This window comes from Kryptolebias marmoratus, linkage group LG6 (assembly GCF_001649575.2).
Source record: "Kryptolebias marmoratus isolate JLee-2015 linkage group LG6, ASM164957v2, whole genome shotgun sequence".
Lineage (NCBI taxonomy): Eukaryota > Metazoa > Chordata > Actinopteri > Cyprinodontiformes > Rivulidae > Kryptolebias > Kryptolebias marmoratus.
The window spans coordinates 23,892,449-23,911,237 of NC_051435.1; the positions used below are offsets into that span (position 1 = coordinate 23,892,449).

General features: G+C 37.5%; 1 protein-coding gene across 3 annotated transcripts in view; it reads left to right on the forward strand.

Moving 5' to 3' along the window:
- The window catches only part of wars2 (tryptophanyl tRNA synthetase 2, mitochondrial), a 68,305-nt gene extending 50,064 nt beyond the window's left edge, over positions 1 to 18,241 (forward strand). The window contains exons 2-6 of one of the 3 annotated variants that reach the window (XM_037976310.1): positions 3,652 to 3,912; positions 11,214 to 11,294; positions 12,224 to 12,306; positions 14,101 to 14,219; positions 16,930 to 18,146. In XM_037976310.1, the coding sequence (XP_037832238.1) occupies positions 3,790 to 3,912; positions 11,214 to 11,294; positions 12,224 to 12,306; positions 14,101 to 14,219; positions 16,930 to 17,378 (855 nt within the window). In that variant the 5' untranslated portion in view covers positions 3,652 to 3,789 and the 3' untranslated portion in view covers positions 17,379 to 18,146. Of the gene's footprint in view, positions 1 to 3,651; positions 3,913 to 11,213; positions 11,295 to 12,223; positions 12,307 to 14,100; positions 14,220 to 16,929 lie in introns of all 3 variants that reach the window. The other 2 variants (XM_025009054.2, XM_017430140.3) reach the window with 2 other exon arrangements.
- Positions 18,242 to 18,789: the final 548 nt, after the last annotated feature.

Here is an 18,789-nt window from a genome sequence, read left to right on the forward strand (position 1 = left end):
GGACTGCCTCTGAGAGATGGGAAGGCTCCAGGACACACTGGTGAAAAAGCTGCCGTTATCTGATCACAGATGCTGTGCTGAATCTGTCCTTCAGTCAGATTGAATGTGATGTCGCTCGGCAAGCTGTCAAGATAACCGGTTTCTCAGCAGCAACCAAAGAGGATTTCCTGCAAGAGCTTCAGGTTTTAATGATTAGTTATGATAACCTTGAAAAAGTGCAGCTGGGGAACATATGATCACCAGTCAGATTGGAGGTGATAACACAGAGATCCCAGGGGTCTAAGGGGAGAAGTTTTTAAAAAGGACTCTTCTGAAAGTTCCAGCTGTTACGCTTGACAGCTCATCAACACAAACTTAGATCAAACTAAACGTTTTTTGAGGCATTTTTTTTAAATGAGGGGTAAATTTGGATAATCATGGATTTTTGATGGATTTATCTTTGAAAAATGATTCATGTTTAGTCTTCATAAATGGAAAAGCTTGATCTGCCACTTATGTAATAAATAGAAATTGTGAACCACTTTGTACTTTGACTTTGCAGTTTGAATAATTTGTTATACTCAACGCCATGATGAGCACAACCTTTTCATTTATTTCAGTAAAACCACAGTGATGGGTAGATGGGTACAAATTGTTTATTTTTTTTACGCCACCTAACTCTGTTATTATTTTGATAAAGAGTGAGTTCACCCTAATTTACTTTTACGGTTTTATCAATTCAGTCACAATAAAAACGAATTTATGAGCATCGTATAAAAACTACAACAGCTTCATTTAAAAATAAAAAAACTGTTTCATTCTTCTTTTTTCTATAAAACTGAGAATAAGAAGAAATGTGTGGAAAAAAAACACAAGTTTAATACTGTCCACACGTTTGTTCCTACACACTTTCACACTTTTCATTCTGTGCATACACAGTGCCTATAAAAAGTATTCACCCCTTTGGATCTTTTGACCTTTTATTGCTGCCATAAATTAATCATGGTCAATATAAACTCTTTAATGACTAAGTTAAATCAAATTTCTACAAAGTAATACCAATTAAATAAGAAAATATGTAATGCAAGTGATTGCATAAATATTCACAATTTTTTTAAGTGGCTGTCCTAACTCAATTTATAGAAAATAATATTAAAAAGTAGAAGTCAGAGGAATGACTGATCCTATTTGCAATGGAACTATCATATGCACAATATGATTACCGGTAAGTTCATGACTATTGCTGAAATGTCAAAGCAGATTTCACTTATTGCTTTAAAACCAAACACCTATCAGTGTTGCATGTATGCATGCAGTATGATTTACAAACAGCAAGCAGACCTAAAACACTCACACAAAGTACTATGTCAGGGTTTTGATTTATTCAACCTGCTAAGAAAAAAATCACACCGGAGAGGCTCATTGTCTTTTTGTGAAGGCCTTCGCAAAGGGGGGAAATTCCACAACAGCTCCTAACGGCGTGCTGTCCAGGAAGTTCTGCCACCTTACTTGGGCTTTCTCTTTTATTAAGGGAAGAAGAAAAAAGGGGTTGATCTGAGCCGGGCAAACTCAGTCCAGACCATAGTTTAAACATAAGCATAACAAAAACACATAGCTGTTTGGGAAAGCCAGATGGTGTGCCGCCCGCCATCTGACCTTGGTTTCTCACGTAGGCAGTTTTACACATGAGCACAAGGCTGATAACATAAAAACCCTAACATACTAATAATTTAAACTAATGGTTTTTTTTATGCCATTTTGTGTCATTAGTAATTTGTATATATAGCTTTACTATATTTTTATTTATTTTTTTTGTCACTGTAATCTTGTTGCTGCTTTAACATGAATTTCCCCAATGGGGATCAGTAAATTGCTGTTGTATCTTTATATCATGACAAGGTCATGGAAACAATTTACGTCAGACTTGATACCTGTGGTGGCAGTATCGTACAAATAGGATGTGATCTTGTAGCACGTAGCTAAATCCTGATGAGTGTCATGCCAGACTGGTTGTACATGGGGTGGTGAGGATGCAGGAGAGGGTCTCTAGGATGCGGAAAATAACTGAATAAACCTATTTGGCAAGCACTTACGAGTCCATCTTTAGGCTGCCTCCTGCATTCATAAATCACTAATCAAGCTCATATGTAGTGCTGTATGCACAGACTGTATGCTGTTACTAGATCACATTCTTGGGCCATAAAGCCGGGTTACCTTTTCACATGTTAAATGTTACGGCTCTGTTACTACCTCGCTTGGCAGCACAAAGACACATCAAGTGGCTTCAACCCCCCATTCCCCCTCCCTTTCTGCCTTGGTCCTTTCAGAATTCATACAGAGGCAGCCAGAATGTACCAAAGTCCTGGCTTGAAGTGTTTAATGAAAGTGCCTTTTGCCTTCACACTGAAGAAGGTGTTCCAAATATTTCTTAATCCAACTATGTTGTTATAGGTCTTGTAGGTTGTGGATCGTGGAGTTGTCAACCAGTATGAAATAAGGAAAAGCTCAATTTATCTAAAAAATCAATTCCTTCCACTTTTTAAACATGTCTTATTGAGCACTTTACTTTGTGCATCCATCAGACCTCGGATCCAAACTGGATCAGTGTGTCCTCTCAGTGGTGGTTTATATTGCTCTGGCTGACAACACTTTGTCTTTTTGTCAGCCCAACTGAAACAAAAAAAGTTCAATTCACGTTTTTGTATCTTCCAGCTCACTCACTACCAATTTGAGTCCAAAGCAGCTTTGATGAAGAAGCCTAAGATTTTAGATGCCAGTGTGGTTTCATGTCTGGTGACAGGTGCTACTTTTCTTGCCCCTCTAATTGTACCATGTGGATAAGATGCCACAAGCAGTGGTTAAACACTGCCAGCAAAGCAGAGTAAATGAGGTGGAGATTGATGCCAAAAGAAATGAAGTGGTTTGGCACAGTTAGACTCTACACAAAGAGAAAATCAGTGTTTGCCCAATCACACAAAGAGCAGACAAACACAGCTCAAGCTGTGTCCATGTTTTATGGTTAAGTGTTGAGCTGCATGTAGGATTATTTAATGATTCTTCCCATAGTCTCATAGTGCTTTTCATGCTTTAATGTAGGTTAAATGGATAATAAATGTTATTAGCTGATACAGTACATTATTTGGACTATAGTTGAAGAGTTTCTGCTGGTTTCTAGAATTTATAGATCAATCAATTAGACATCATTAAATTAGTTTTGAGACTGATATTATGAAAACACTTGCAGTAAAAAAAAAGATAGAGGCTGTGAAACTGAATTGTCTCGTATTATCTTGTTTATTTAAGGCAGTTAAATCAAAATGAAACTAAACTATACTTCTGTAGTATAAGTAGTGAAGATGGAGCAGAGCTTAAAGGTAAAGCTCATGCCTCACTGGTCTGTCTACATTTCAAACCTCACCTGTGGTCATTAGATTTGGATCATGATCAAAAGAACAAGATCCTGGATACATGCAGTTGAAATGAGCTTCCTTTGTTGGGTGGCTGGGCTCAGCCTTAGAGATCCAGTGGTAAGTAGAGCCACTGTTCCTCCACATCAAAAGGAGTTCAGCTGAGGTGGTTCAGGCATCTCATTAGGATGCTTCTCAAACAAATTTTTTTAACTCTCAACGTGCAGATGAAACCAAACAAAGAATGTTCCCTGTTTTTTCTCAGGATCCTACTGGAGGTGGTCTTGTGTTCTCAGGGATCCAACCAACTGGAGTGCCACATCTGGGCAACTACTTGGGTGCCTTGGTAAACTGGGTGGCCCTCCAAAACCAGTACCCCTCAGTGCTCTACAGCATAGTAGACATGCACTCCATTACTCAGCCTCAGGATCCAGCCCAGCTCCGGAATAACATATTGGACATGGCTGCCAGCTTGTTGGCCTGTGGCATCAACCCAGAGAAGGCGATACTGTTCCAGCAGTCCCAGGTTGGTAAGGGGGGTAGGGGTAACGGACAAATAGATGGCTGCCAGCTGTGTATTTTAAAAGCTGTAATTTAAATCATTGCACTCAGCTGATGTACTTCAGTTTAAAAATTGTTAATGTGATTCTCATGTGATTTTTTTTTTTTTTTCTCTGACAAAACACTGCTTTCCATGTCATTGGCACTAGAGTGAAAGAATCAAAAACATGACATAATAAATGCTGTGTTTATGTTTTTTTGAAGATTTGCTTTGTTGTTTATTATCATGAGTGAATGATCAGTTATTAAGTGGTAAACAATTTTGTTTATATGTAAATATAACAACAAAACAAAAACAGAAATACATTGTTTCATATTTTGTGTGTTGATATATCTAAAACAAACAAAAAAAACATGAACTTCACATGTAAATGATCATGTTTTCAAATCATCATTTGCTCGTAAGTGCCGCTGCTTGTGGCATCATATTAAAATATGATAAATGTGTTTGGCACATGGGAAATGTGATTCTGGAATATGGTTATGTGATCACATGTGCAAATCGTGGTAAATTCATGTGTTTTTTTCTGTGAGGGAATGCAGATCACTGAGGCCCCATCCACACTACTCCAAACTAACTATTTTCTGCTGCGTTTGCACCTTATTCACATGTGGGATTTTGGAGAGAAAAACTAAGATTTTGAAAAATGTTTTCTGAAGAGGAGATTTTAAAAACAGTTTTTTGTGTATCCATGTTGACTAAAGATCATAGCAGCCTGCTTTATGGAAGCCCACTATCATTTGGTGACCTAGAAACCAAAACAACAGTGGAGCTGTTTTTTAATAGTTTTCTTTCGACTAGTCTCACTTCATCCTGATTCTGTCACCATTAAACTTTGATTGTATGCTGAAATGATTAATAACTAAGAGGATATTGTAAATAGTTTTATATCAAAGAAGAAAGAAACTACAGTTGTTTTGCAAAAATCTTTAAGCAACCTATGAATGTTTTTCTCTGTAATTTGACATATTATTAATCTGGATGTTCTTGCCATCTAGTGGTTTGATATAATGTTTTTCTTAGCATCATTTGACGTAGATTTTTTATAAACAGCGAAAACAAATATATTTTTGAAATGTCCAGAGTAGTATAGACAGGGAATTAGTGTGAAACTCAGGACTTAAACTTTGCACGTCATACTTGTACTAGTTTATAAGTACTAATTCTGGATCGGTCTTCTAGAATTGCGCCGCTAAAGGTGGCTGCATGTTGGAGTAGCTCTATTACATTCATTCTGAGATATTGCTTTTGAAAACTTTATTCCTCTTTTTTTCTTGATGTAAATCACTTTTTGGATGATTATTTCTTCTGGTATTGAATGCTGTGCATCTGGAAGCATTTTTTTTTCCCCCAATCGGGAGCAGTTGATTAACATCTTCAGTTTTAAACACGAAAAAACCTGAAGTTCAGTCATGGCCAGAACCAAGCAGACTGCCTGCAAATCCACTGGAGGTAAAGCTCCCAGGAAGCAGCTCACCACCAAAGCTGCCCGCAGGAACACGCCAGCCACTGGTTGAGTGAAGAAGCCTCACCGCTACAGGCCCGGTACCGTGGCTCTCAGAGAGATTCAACACTACCAGAAGTCCATCAAGCTTTTAATCTGGAAGTTGCCCTCCCAGCGCCTGGTCTGGAAGATCACCCAGGACTTCAAGACCGACCTGTGTTTCCAGAGCTCAGCCATCATGGCTCTGCAGGAGGCCAGCAAGCTTACCTGGTGGAGCTCTTCGAGGACACCAGGACTGAGGACACATCGGGACAGACTGCTACGAGAGATCCTTCCTGCCCACAGTAATCATCATCTATAACAACTCTTTAACAAAACCAGGATTATGAGCTACAACAACATTTAATTTCCCTTTGGGATAAATAAAGTATTTACCAAAGACCGCTCCAAAAGCAGGAAGCGTTCTATAGCACAGGGCCTTCTGGGTAAATACAACCAAAACAAAAGCGTATTTCTACCACTAGCGGGAGGAATAGCTTGTACCGCTCATGCTGAGTCCATTGTTGAAAAATGTTTGTTTGGCACATGTACCACAGACAAAACAGAAATCCTGAAACAGCTAAAATTTGACGCCACTCCATTTTTGTTTACTTTTCCAGAAGAAGGAAGTTGTGCTCAGTGTCTTCTTCAGAGGTTTTCATGTTATTTTTTTCAGTAGTTCTTGGTGCAGCGCCACCACAGGCGAGGGAGGGAACAGGTTGCTCAAAGGGTTTGGCTCGTTTGACTCAGTGCAGTGTGAATGAGAACCGCAGCAGCTGAAAATGGAACAAATGTTGCAGTTTTGGTCTCCAGTCGAACCGAGTCTACTGGACTATCAGGTGTAAATGCAGCCTTATAGACAAATCAAACTCTCAGATTACAGACTGAAGAACATGTTATTGTCACATTATTATTATTATTATTATTATTGTTATTATTATTAACAACAATATTAATAATAATGTATTTAGGCCTAGATATTTGGGGCTGTAGCCTTCATGGTTTTATGAAGCACGCCTTAATCTGAAGATAGAATTTTGTTGAAATTAAGCATTGCGCTAGAACAATGTATTAGGTTTGAAGAAAAACAGAAGCCAGTTAAGTTGCTCCATACTCTCTCTGTACTGAGAGTCTGTCTAGCAGGGTTGCAGAGCTTCATGCCTATAGTTATTAATTGCATACATTGAGTGCATGGGTACAAAATGGTAACCACTGTTCACAAAATGGTAATCATTAAGTCCAAGGTGGGGGTATGACTTGGCCCAGGTCAAATTAACTGGCACCTGTTTCACAGCAATTTTTTTGTTTGTTTGTTAGTTTTTGCTTTGAAACTCTAAACAGATGTTCACAAAAACTTTTGTGTAACTTCAATGTCATTTACTTTTTACATTTGATCTTTTACTAATATCTCTTTTATCTACACATGTACAAATTAGAATTTCTCAGGTTGGTTTGTAGAAAGCTTGGTTTGCTACTTCAGACTTTGGTATCAGTAGTAAACAGTAATTTAGAGCCAAATAATTGTAAAGACTCTGATTTGGGATCTTATAAGGTCATTGCATTAAGAGACTGAGTATTTGGGTTGTTTTAGGGTTTCCAGTCAAATAAATTTAATTCCTAACTGATGGTGTAAAGTGGTTTATTTGATCTAAATATTTGAGACACCGACATCAGACGAGCTAAACAGCAAATAAGCTAAAATTAATCAAAAATATTAGACTGCATTAAATCACATCTAACTGGACAGAATTGTTTTTATCAAAAAATGTCACCCTTTCTGGATCATAATGTAATTATTTAATGGGATTATTTTAGAGAATATTTACACTAATTACCAAGTGTACAGTGTTTATATATGAATATGTGAGTTTTTTCTTTCCCCACAGTTTTTTTATGTCTTTGTATGTTTGTCAAAAATAAAGAGAAAAGTTTGTTTATTTGCAGCTGATTTGGGTGTTTACCTGCTGAACTGCTGACTGCCACAGAAAATGTGTGTTTCATTACTGCTGATTCTTATGGCCATCATTTCAGCTGTGGGTTCATGGTGACTGCAAAAACACAAATTGTCCTAAAACCACCATTACGGCCAGCTTTGGCCACATGAAGGAGTTGGGATGAATAATAACGCTCTTTACATTTACAGAACTTCAGGTCAACCCAGATTTTAGGCTTAAAGTCACATCAGGAGCAGAAAGAGAAGTCAGAACAGCTGGTATGTTTTGTCCTCCCCTGACGCTGGATGTGTGTTTTCTTTTCTTAAGTTTGGAAGCTGGTGTGTGTGAGTAGGTCTGAGCTAAGTTCAGTCCATCTGTGTTTCTTTACCACCTCCCCCCTCCTCCTCCTCCTCTGCCGCTGCACACACATTCAGCCCTATTTTTATTCCCGGTTAGCCTCATGCCACATAACTTGGCAGCGAAGCAACCCCTGTGTCGAACACGCCAGCTCCACATGTAAAAATACGACAGCCGACCAAAGAAAATACTCAGCTTTATTGGAAAAGTGAGCAAAGCCAGTGACCAGCTGGACTCAGAGGGTTTGGGAATCTGCTGATTCACTGACTTCAATTTGGATTCCAGTTTTCTAGAAGTATTTAGGAGGAAAGTGAATTGTTGTTTACTTTAGTCTTCAGAATCTGTTTGAATGATAACTCATCATCACAGCAGCGCTGATATGATCTGTAGCATGAACATATTTCTCTCAGCAGCATGAATGGACCCCCTGTTCCTCCCACATCTTTTAAATATCAGTTTTACTGCTCTTCAAACCATATCATATACTCTCTGCATTGTCAACATCCGTCCCATCTCTTGTCTGTCTGCTGTGTGTAATGAATCCCTCCTCCCTGACATGTTAGCCTGATATCGTGGTTTATGTTCCTGACGTCTGCTAGGCTCTAAGCCTTAAAACAACAGGGGTCAAACAGGGGCGGAAAGGCCAAGAATAAGCCCGCATTTGCTGAAGCAACAGGATTTTTCCTGCACACACACTCTTTCAGACACCCACACTATGTGCACATTAAAAACAACCTTTACAAAAACGCAGTGGCGGGCGGTGCATTTCACACTTAGGCCTTCAGTGATGTCCAACTTAGTTAATAAATACCTTTCATTACGCCAGGATTTATAACACCAGGATGAAAATCAAAATGGGCTATTATCTTGCGCATTTTAAAAATCAAGAAACCCACATCAGCTATTAAAACACATCTAGTATGCTACTGTCAAAACTAAATAAAATAGAATAAAATAAATAAAATGTTTGCACTCACCAAAACAGTTGTGTCCCCCAAAACACTTATTTCAACACAAAATCCATTCTGGAACAGGTTAGCTGGCTCGGGGTCGGCCGTCCTCCTCTAATGAGATCTAGCTTCTCTTGAAAGGTTTGTCTTGAAAACAGTCTTGCCAGTATATCAGCAACCAAATCAACGTGTTGCTCTTCTTCGGCCATTGTGGGTTAATAAAGTTTTTAACCGTTAACAGTCCCGGGTGTGACTGTTGTTCTGCATAGCACTGCCGTGGCTTAAACTAGTAAGTTTCTATATCCAATCACAGGACGCGTAAATGTCATGTTCAACGTGAGGCCAGCTAGAGGGCCTTACTGACACAACTCGTGATCTGATTGGCTATCACAACTGTCTATCAACCGTATTCGCCTGTTCACTTACAGCGCACAGACGCCTTCATTGCTGATTCTGAAGGCCGGGGCAGATTTCGTACAGCCTGGCAGCATAAGATAGCTGAATTCTGATTGGATAAAAACTCTAACCTAAAAGCAACAGCACTGGAAGGAGCATAATATGACATGAAGAGAATATGAATACTTTTAGATATCTAGGGAAAGTAAATTAAATTAACCTTTATCATAATTATGATGATTCTTGGTTATGTTAGGCCAGCAGAGAAGGCCTTGCTGGTCCTGACGGCCCACCACTGCAAAAACGACAATAATAGGTTGGGTTTAATTTACCTCATTTACATGTTCATCACTCTTAAAACAGGGATGGAGATATGTACATATCCGACAGACAGGTCCATTAGGTTACATCATTACCAGGGAGAAAAACACAACCAAAACTTGAAGTGACTAAATTCACATATCTGTACATCAGTGTGGAAAATAATTCTGAAAGTAGGGCCTGCTTAAAGAGTTTAAAATGGGTCTGTTTACTGTTGGAAGTGTAGATCAAATTTGAAGACTGCAGATAAACTTTAGGATCAAACATCTCAAAAAAGAGAAAGAACAAAATGAAAACCCAATCATTGTTGGATTTTTATAAACAAAAAAAATAATGTTTGACCTTCAGCCACTAATCTAAGCAGGAAATTAAAGCTATTTTTTAATTTTAACACTGTTAGAAATAAATGTTTTTCTTTTCAAATGAACAATTCATGCATTTAATTTTAAATACACACAAAACTCTTCCATACATGCACTAACACAGTTTTAATGCTTTTGTTATTTTGCTATAATGCTTTTGAGGTGTTTTTTTATGACAGAAAGAAAATTGAAAAAAATAATTGATAAATAAATGTGACAAAAAAAATGTTAAGTGTTTGTTACTGAATAGAAACATAAATCTAAAAATGTTCCTACAGATATACCAAAACTCTTAGTACAAAAGCCCAGTGGCTTGAAGACGATAGCGTGGTAATACAAATTTAAACTGTAAACATTAAAAGAAAAAGAAATTAAAGAAATTATTTTAATACATAAAAATTTAAAATTACATTTTTAAGTATTCTCCTTATTAAATCATTTCAGCTTTTATTAATCTATTACAACACATTATTTATTTATTTGTTTGTTTTAAATTAAATATAAGTAATTTACAAAAAAATATCTTTTTGTGTATTCAAATTTTATTCATATTTATTTTAAAGTGGTTGTATATTTCTAAAGTAAAAACAAACTGTTATTGGGATGAACAAGTACTGAATTTTATTGATGTACACATAAAGAAATTGAACATAATAGTAATGATGATGATGATGATGATAATGTTTTCAAAAAATCTAATCTAAAACTCACCAATCAACATTGGTTGACATAAACTCTTTTTTTGTATTTAATTTCTTTGTGTGGGCGTGTGTGTGTGTGTGTGTGGGGGGGGGGGGGGGGACAGGTTTTTTTATTACTGGAGGAAAGAATCAGTCAACATAAGACAATAAATGTTTCCTGGAAAAAAAGAAATATTGAATCTGATATTTATCTGTCCACTGCTGAAGGCAAAGAAGATAATGATCTTACTGGGGTGTGTGTGTGTGTGTGTGTGTGTGTGTGTGTGTGTAACACTGATTGGGACATGGACTGGCAGCACTCCCCCTATCCACTAGGAGGCAGAAGGGAGTTGACTTTCCCCCCTCCCCTCCCCTCTCTCTGTCCCACAGCAGCCTCTTCATCTGTTCATGAGTTTAATCTGCCTCCTTCGGCTCTGTTGCTCTGGAATGCCTCTGAGAGGTTCCAAGCATTTTCTTTAATAATGGAAAGAAAAGTGAATCAGTTTGTATATGCATGGGTGTTTGGAGATATTTATAATCACACAGAAGAAAATTAGGCAGCTACAGAAACCACTCATTAGGTAAGTTCTAACCTCTCAAAGAACTGATCAGGAAATATTATAGTGATGCTTAGCTCATGTAAGCTCTCCAACAGTAATATGTCCATTGCTATAAACTGACAAAAAAAAGTGTTATCAAAATGACTAAAATCTATTGGCTTTGTTGGATTTGTGTGTGAGTTCATGTAAGTATACCTAACTCCAGCTATCTGAACCCTGCAGGTGTCTGAGCACGCTGAGCTCTCCTGGATCCTCAGCTGTCTGACCAGCATGCCGCGTCTACGGCACCTACCACAGTGGAAGGTTAAGATCATCTGCTGTGCACACACACACACACACACGTGTGTGTGTTCATGTAACAGAAATGAAATCTGTATAATCTGTTAGCTAAATACACATCGCTGCATTGTATTACTCTGTCTTAAAGTTAGCAGCAGTTATAAATCTCTTCCTGACGTACAAAAAAAGCGCTGATTAAAAAAACATTTCTGAACGAATAAATTTAAGACAATCCATGTGTTAATTAGGAATTGATTCATGTTAAATCAGAACAAAATTCAGTCTGAACTTGCGAGCTCTGTGTGGTCCTTTTTATTTTTTTCTGCTCATTTATCCTCACCTGCATGGAAGTTAATTACATCAAAGCTACAGTATATTTAATTAAGTAGAGACAAGTAGCCAGCTCTAAAAGCCAACACAAGTTTCCAGGAGTAATTTAATTTTTCGGCCAAACTTATTACCAAATAAGTCACAACCTATAGATAAATAAAGTTTGTATATTTTGACTTTTATTTTTTTGTTATTATAATAAAAATTGAACTTTTTTATACTTTCTCTCAGGTCCAAATTCATGTCGATTTAATTCACTCTGTGCTAGACTCTTTCTAGTTTCCTGTGTTTTATTGCATTATAATTCTTTGGTTCCTTAATTCTAATTCTCTGCTTCATGTGCCAAAGATTTTAAATCCTATAGTTATTTTCTTGTTTGCACGGTTTTAGAGTCGGAGAACTATCTGGTCGTTGTTGCTTTTATAGAAAATGCTTTTTGTTTATCCGACAAATGAGTCGATCTGAAACTCAAATGGATTTGTGTGAAGGTTGATGAGTTGTTAAAGTAAAAACGGCTCTTTGTTGAATAAACGAACAAATCAGCTCAATCCCTTTTTGTTTTTGTTTCATTTGTTTTGTTTGGCCCACTTAATTCTCGTCTTCTGTCTCAACTTTTTCTAAAGATGAAGAGTAAGCAGAAGAACGAGGGCAGCGTTGGTCTGTACACGTATCCTGTCCTCCAGGCTGCCGACATTCTCCTCTACAAGTGAGACCTCCATTCATGTATGATGCTGTGTGTGTGTGTTTGTTTAAGGTCAAGAACTTTATTTTTGTCTTCAATAAAAATCTGCAGAATCTATAATAAACTTCCGCACTCCAATAAGTATCTTATTATTAAGTCTTAATCTCATTTCAGAGACAGCAGAGAATGCAAAGTTTCTCATTGTTAGGATACCCGGACATCTGGGAGCATCCTGTTCTCAGGAGTAGATTCATCATTTAGTGTTTCAAAGCCAAAATCTTTGTCTGTGTTTAATTTCACAAAGACTGCTGCAGATACTACATCAGTTCCTAAAAGCTAATTGTAAAAAATATGTTTGTGAGGTCTAAATTCTAGAAAAGCTCCTTTTTTATATTGAATGTTCTTAGGATTTTAGTTTCCACCTACTTCTTTTAATTTAATAACTTCTTTTCTTGATAAATACATGATTTAGGTGCATCTTTGCATAGTTCTTTCAGCCATCTTTGTTGTCTGCTGTAGACTGATTTGTTGTATGAGTTACGGCTCCTGTAACGCCTTCTACTGATTGTTTGTAGCGCTCTTTTTAAATTCCTCTTTGAAATAAAACCAAATGCACAAAAGTCCAACTACGACATCCTCCACTGTTGTTGGTGGAATGTCACATAAGTGTCATGGCTACACTGACCGTCGACTGAGTGTTGCACAGTCACGAGGTTCGCCTGGCAGTGCAAAAACAAACACGTAGGTCTTTATAAATCACATATTGTCCTACCAAAATAACTAAAACTCTTCGTAACAATGCTGCACTGATGATAGAATAATCAAACCGGATGCCAAATGCTAAAGCAACGCTAAACTGTGTTGCGATGACAGCAGAAGAAGAGAGGAGTAAAGAAAACAAGGGTTTATAACAACTGAGAATATCACTGTAGTAATTAACTGTAAAATTGCACATTTGTTTAATATTGTGCAATGAAGGTGCCTCAGTCTTTCCTCTAGGTTTTTAAGTTTAGCTATTTTATTTGTTTTACCACTCATATTGAAATATATACTGAAGCAGAATGGTGTTACTTTTGGTCAAAATGAGTTCAACAAAAAATAGTTATTACCTTAACCCCTTTGGAGTGTATGTTGTACGTACTACTGAGAGAACATTTTAAAATGCTGAGATTTCATTTAAGAGTAAAGACTTTTCAAAACAGTTTTACTTCTACGTTCACTTTGTCTTGTATTTTTTCTCTTGACCAGATTTTTAAATGTATCATCGGAATCATATCTGTTACAGTTTTCTAAAAACAATAAAGCCGGTCAGTAAATAACCTGCAAATAATTAATTTTTTACATTTTACCTGGTAGATCATGGTTCAAACAAATAAACAAATTTAAGTTTTGATGCATTGTACAGGTTTTTCTTTGTATTTTGCTTTTGAACTTTGATAAATTTTAGATTACTTTCTGCCGAGTCACAGGTGGAGTTACTAAAGAGGCCTCGAGATGTGCCTCCAGTTGTCTCTAATTTATCCTCAGTTTGGTGGACCTCCTGTTGTGGTTGATTTCAGGGATCAGGGATTTGATTGCCCTGTTGTGCAGCCTGCCAAAGTGCTTTTGGGCAAGAATATCCCCACCATGGCTGATATGCTGTTTGGTGTGTGAGTGACACTATAAAAGTGTTTTGAATGTAGAAAGTGGTTCTGTATGGGTGTGAGAATGGGTGAATGAGAAACATCATAAAACACTTTGAAAGACTCGAAAAAGGTCAACGTGCCAAATCTAAACAAATGCCATTTATACCATTTATGCTAAAGTGGTCTCTTCCAGGTCAACCCACGTCCCTGTCGGAGAGGATCAGGTCCAGCATCTGGAGCTGGCTCAAGATCTCGCTCGAATCTTCAACAACCGCTACGGAGGTCTGTTTCCTGAACCCCGGGCGCTGCTCAGTAAGAAAACACGCAGATACATTGTGCACACTAAAAGACTTATTATACCTGAGGCTTTTAAGATCCAGGTTTGGTAGATGATAATTATCCATTTTTCATTATCAAAGCATCTGTTTACTAAATTATATTTTACTGTATAGATTCAACAAGTTTGAAAACTGAATCTAAAGAGATTTCTTTAATCTTACCTTCTGTTAATACAAACTGTCACTCTGAGGGTTCTTGTACTTAATAGTGAGTAATTTTATGTTTCTCTTCAGCTTGAATTTGTTACAATTTAACCTTTAATTGCACATTATAAAGGGAATAACTATTTGGCTTAACTAATTGTTTCAGTTCTCTTTACTGGTTAAATAAGAATGAGGGGGAAAAAGACTCGCTGATTAAAAACAGTCAAGCTAAAAGTCTCATCTTTTACTTTCAAAAAGGTTCATTTTTATATAAAAGTGCATGCAGACACTACACTGGCAGGTTTGTAAAACTTAAAGTTACAATACTGTACTTTTGAATGTATTGTGTATTTGTAATATCTTCTGCGATTTTTATTTCCCGGAGTTCAAAGAGTTGGTTTTGTTTCAAATGAGACAAACATATGTCAAACTTGGAATGATGACAACATATTGTCTTTAATTGTCTTTAATGGTATTAATTTGAGGGTTGTTGTTTTTTTCAGTTGGAGTATTTGGCACAGACAGGAAACTGCTAAATAGACTGAATGTAAATTATATATCTGCTATTAGTTGGACAGAGATTAATGAAATAAAATTGATGCTGAACTGCTTTGAATAATCTGGACATGAAAATAAATCTCGTTTCAGTCAGACCTCCTTGGTTAAAGAAGTCTTGGTCCTCATTAGTTGGTTAAAGATGAAACTGAATTCAATATTGAGTATCAGTCCCCAGATTTTGCCATTATTGTTACTATTTAATTTTAAAAGGAGTACAGCAGACTTTCCAAGATGTAGTCTGGTCCTTTAAAAACACATGGCCAACATGCTGATGGATCCCACCCTCCTCTGTTTGATTTTCTCTGATTACCACAGACATAAAAGCAGAAAATGGGCTCAGTCAAGCATGCAGTGAAGCTTTGATTAAAGATATATAATTTTTCTTCTCCTTGTATCAGAATAATGAACAAATAATAGAGTTGGCAGTACGTCTTGAAGATGACTTACTTCTAATCAGCCAGCAGTTTCTGCCTCCAACTGTTGGATCCTTTCTGGTCTGTAACAAAGCAGAGCTGAGAGGAACCACCTTCTCTTTGAAACCAAACCAAAGACTCGAAGGCTTTTAATTTGCTTAAGATGAAGACGTCTCAGGAGTGATAAACAGGACACATGTGGACGGCTCATATGGAGCTCACAAGAGGGCGGAAGGATGCCGCTGATAGATGAAAAAGGAAAGGAAATCCCGGCTCCCTTCGTCTGCTCATCACTTCACACCACAGATATACACCATGCAGCCATATTAGGACTATAGTTCACATTCATACATGCACTGTGCTCATTATTGTATCATTTCATTGTCTTTGTTGCAACAGCTCAGCTGGTTATTCATCTCAGACTTTAAAGGATTAATAAAAAAGATTCTTAAATCTTTTTCCCAAGAAAACCTTTTCATTAGTGTATGTTTAAGAATCTGGGACTAATATAATTTAGATTTCAAACAACTTGTTTAAGAGTTTGGGCAACATCACATTTTTTTTTAATCCAGTGTCTGATTTATCCTCTTTCAGTACCCCTCTATGTTAAACTGAATATTTTTTTAAACAGTTGTCTTTTTTTAAATGCTGTTTTTGTTGAATTCATGAGGGTTCCAGATATGTCGCTTTTCAGAAACATTACTGCAGCAGTTTATTTAACACATACTGTTTAACATTTTGTGTCCAAGAAACAACAATGAAGCCATTTTCTCTGCATCTGTTTCGCTTCATCCTGATCCTGTCACCAGCAAACTTTGATCATGTGCTGAAATGGTTAATTCCTAAGAGCAAATTGTAAACAGTATTAAAGAAGAAAATGGGTTTTGAGACAATTTTTACCCAACTAAAATTAGTCTTATTAGTTTTATATGTCATGAACTTGGACGTTCCTGCCATCTAGTGGAGCAGCATGGGTATTTCAACACTTTTGTTAGAATCATGTCTACAGATGTTTGTTTTTCATAAATGGGAAAATAAATATCAGTTCAAAAACTATTTTTGGTAGTGTAAACTTGGCCATAATTTGACTAAGTGAAACTTCAATCTAACGTGGGGGAAAAAAAGAAAACATCTTTCTGTAAAATCCACTTAGTGAAATGAAGACTGAGTTGAGTTTGATCAAGTTATTGAAGAGTGTTTAGATTTCTTTCAGTTCTTTCATTTTCAGCTTTTACCTTGGAGAGTATTACTATATGTGTAAATTTAAAATTCTTTACTTTGTCTGTCATGTTAGTTGCAGACTCTTCTGCTATTTGATCAGTGGAGATTTTTGGAGAAAACAGTCCGTGAGGAACATTTTCACACATTTTGACTCAGACGTTGGGTCTGTTGTTGTTTTAATTTTTATATTTAAACAAAGATGCAAAACTTGAACATTAACAGCTTAACAGTTGTCCATCAGTGAGTTGGACACATTTTTATTTACCTCTTTTGTGTTCAGTGGTGCTTTTCTCTATTTTGTCAGTTTTTTCCTCCTCATTCTAACAAACTTTATGAATGTTTTTACAGGTTCCACACAGAAGGTCAAATCCCTCCGTGACCCATCTGCCAAAATGTCCAAGTCTGACCCCCAAGCGATGGCGACCATCAGCATCACTGACCCTCCCGACGACGTCGCCCTGAAGATCCGCCGAGCGGTCACAGACTTCACCTCTGAGGTCACCTTTGACCCGGAGACGCGCCCAGGTGTGTCCAACCTGGTGACGATTCACGCTGCCGTGGCAGCCATCAGCGTGGAGGAGGCGGTGCTGCAGGCTAAAGGGTTGGACACGGGAGCCTACAAGACGCTTGTGAGCGAGGCTGTGATACAGAGGCTGACGCCCATCAGAGAGGAGATCCAGAGACTGAGGTCGGACCGGGCGCACCTGGAGGCTCTGCTGGCTCGGGGGAACAGCAGTGCTCGAGAGCTGGCAGCACCTGTGCTGGCAGAGGTCCGACACAGAGTGGGTTTCTGCTGAGAGGCATCCAGCCTGGAAAATAACGTCCCATTAGCATTGCGGGCCATTAGTGCTCACTAATGTGAACTTTACTTCCAGTGACTGTTTTCTTGTTGGGCTTTATTAGAGCGTAACTCATTCAGTTAGAAAAACTGTTGAAAGCAAAGTGGAACAGCCTCGGCTGCAGAGTGGACGTGGTTCAGACGGAAACCTGTTTGCAGGCGATTCGTGTTCAACCCACTGAAATGAACAAGGGGCCTGCGTCCACTTGACGCAGAGGACAGGGGAAGAATAATCTTCGAGCCTCGACTGTTTGTTTCTGAATGTCTTTCACCAACGATCACACCAGTTTGTTTTATATATGTTATTTACAGTAAGTCATCTTTTTGTTCTTGCTGTTTTTAGCCAAACTACGGTCCCAACAAAACAATAAAAAAACTCTGAAAACCACACAAATAAAGATGTTTAAATGTGAAAACCACAAAATGAATTGTTCAGATTCAGCTGTACCTTGATTTAGCAAGTGACAAATATCAGATTTTTTTTGTTTTATTAGGATATAGTTTGTGCTTTATTATCAGAAGCAACTCAGGTTAAAATTATACAAAATATGAAATACGTTATATAGTCTGATGAGCTACAATTGTGTAAGAATATATTTCAAAGCAAGCACAGATGCTAGTAATTTATGAGCCTAAAAAAGAAACAAAGTGAAACTCAAATGGGAAATGTACAAGAAACCTGTTCACCTTATTTATTCATGTGCAGTCTTAAAGGAATAAATCAGATATTTGTGTAAAGGTTATAAACAATATCTTACCTTTTGTACATAATTCAACAAGACAGAGACTAAGGCAAAAGTAGATTCCTGCACATAAAATTGCAAAAAAAAACAAACCTGGCATTTCAAACAAAAGCTATTTTATAAACTATCATACACCCTTCAATTTCCTGTCTCACCACTAAAATATATAAAAATAATAAAATACATTATTTGTGCAGGTAATTCCCAGGCTGCATCTCAAGGTGTTCAGCAGTTTGTGTTTGCAAATAATCACCCTTTGTAAACAACCATGTGATGTGAATTTGATAGCAGTGTAAAAGTTTGGAAAAGACTACGACAAGAACAAGAGTTTGCCGTAGGAACCGCACTGAGAAACAGACACAGAGACAGCGTAAAAAGGTACGTGTTTTTATTTACAGGTGAAATTATTTACAGCAGAGGAACACCCAGGAGGATCTGCAACGGCATGAAGGAGCAGGGTGGAAAGTCTTTCTCGAGAATAATCTTTGTCTTAAAGATTTGTTGGGGCGACATGGCGTGGAGGCGAAACAGGCTGAAGCAGAGGTAATCCAAGACGAAGAGGAGGATTGTTATCCAGGAGCAGGTAAGTCCTCCGGGTTGGGTATAAGGTAAGTTCCAGGCACACAA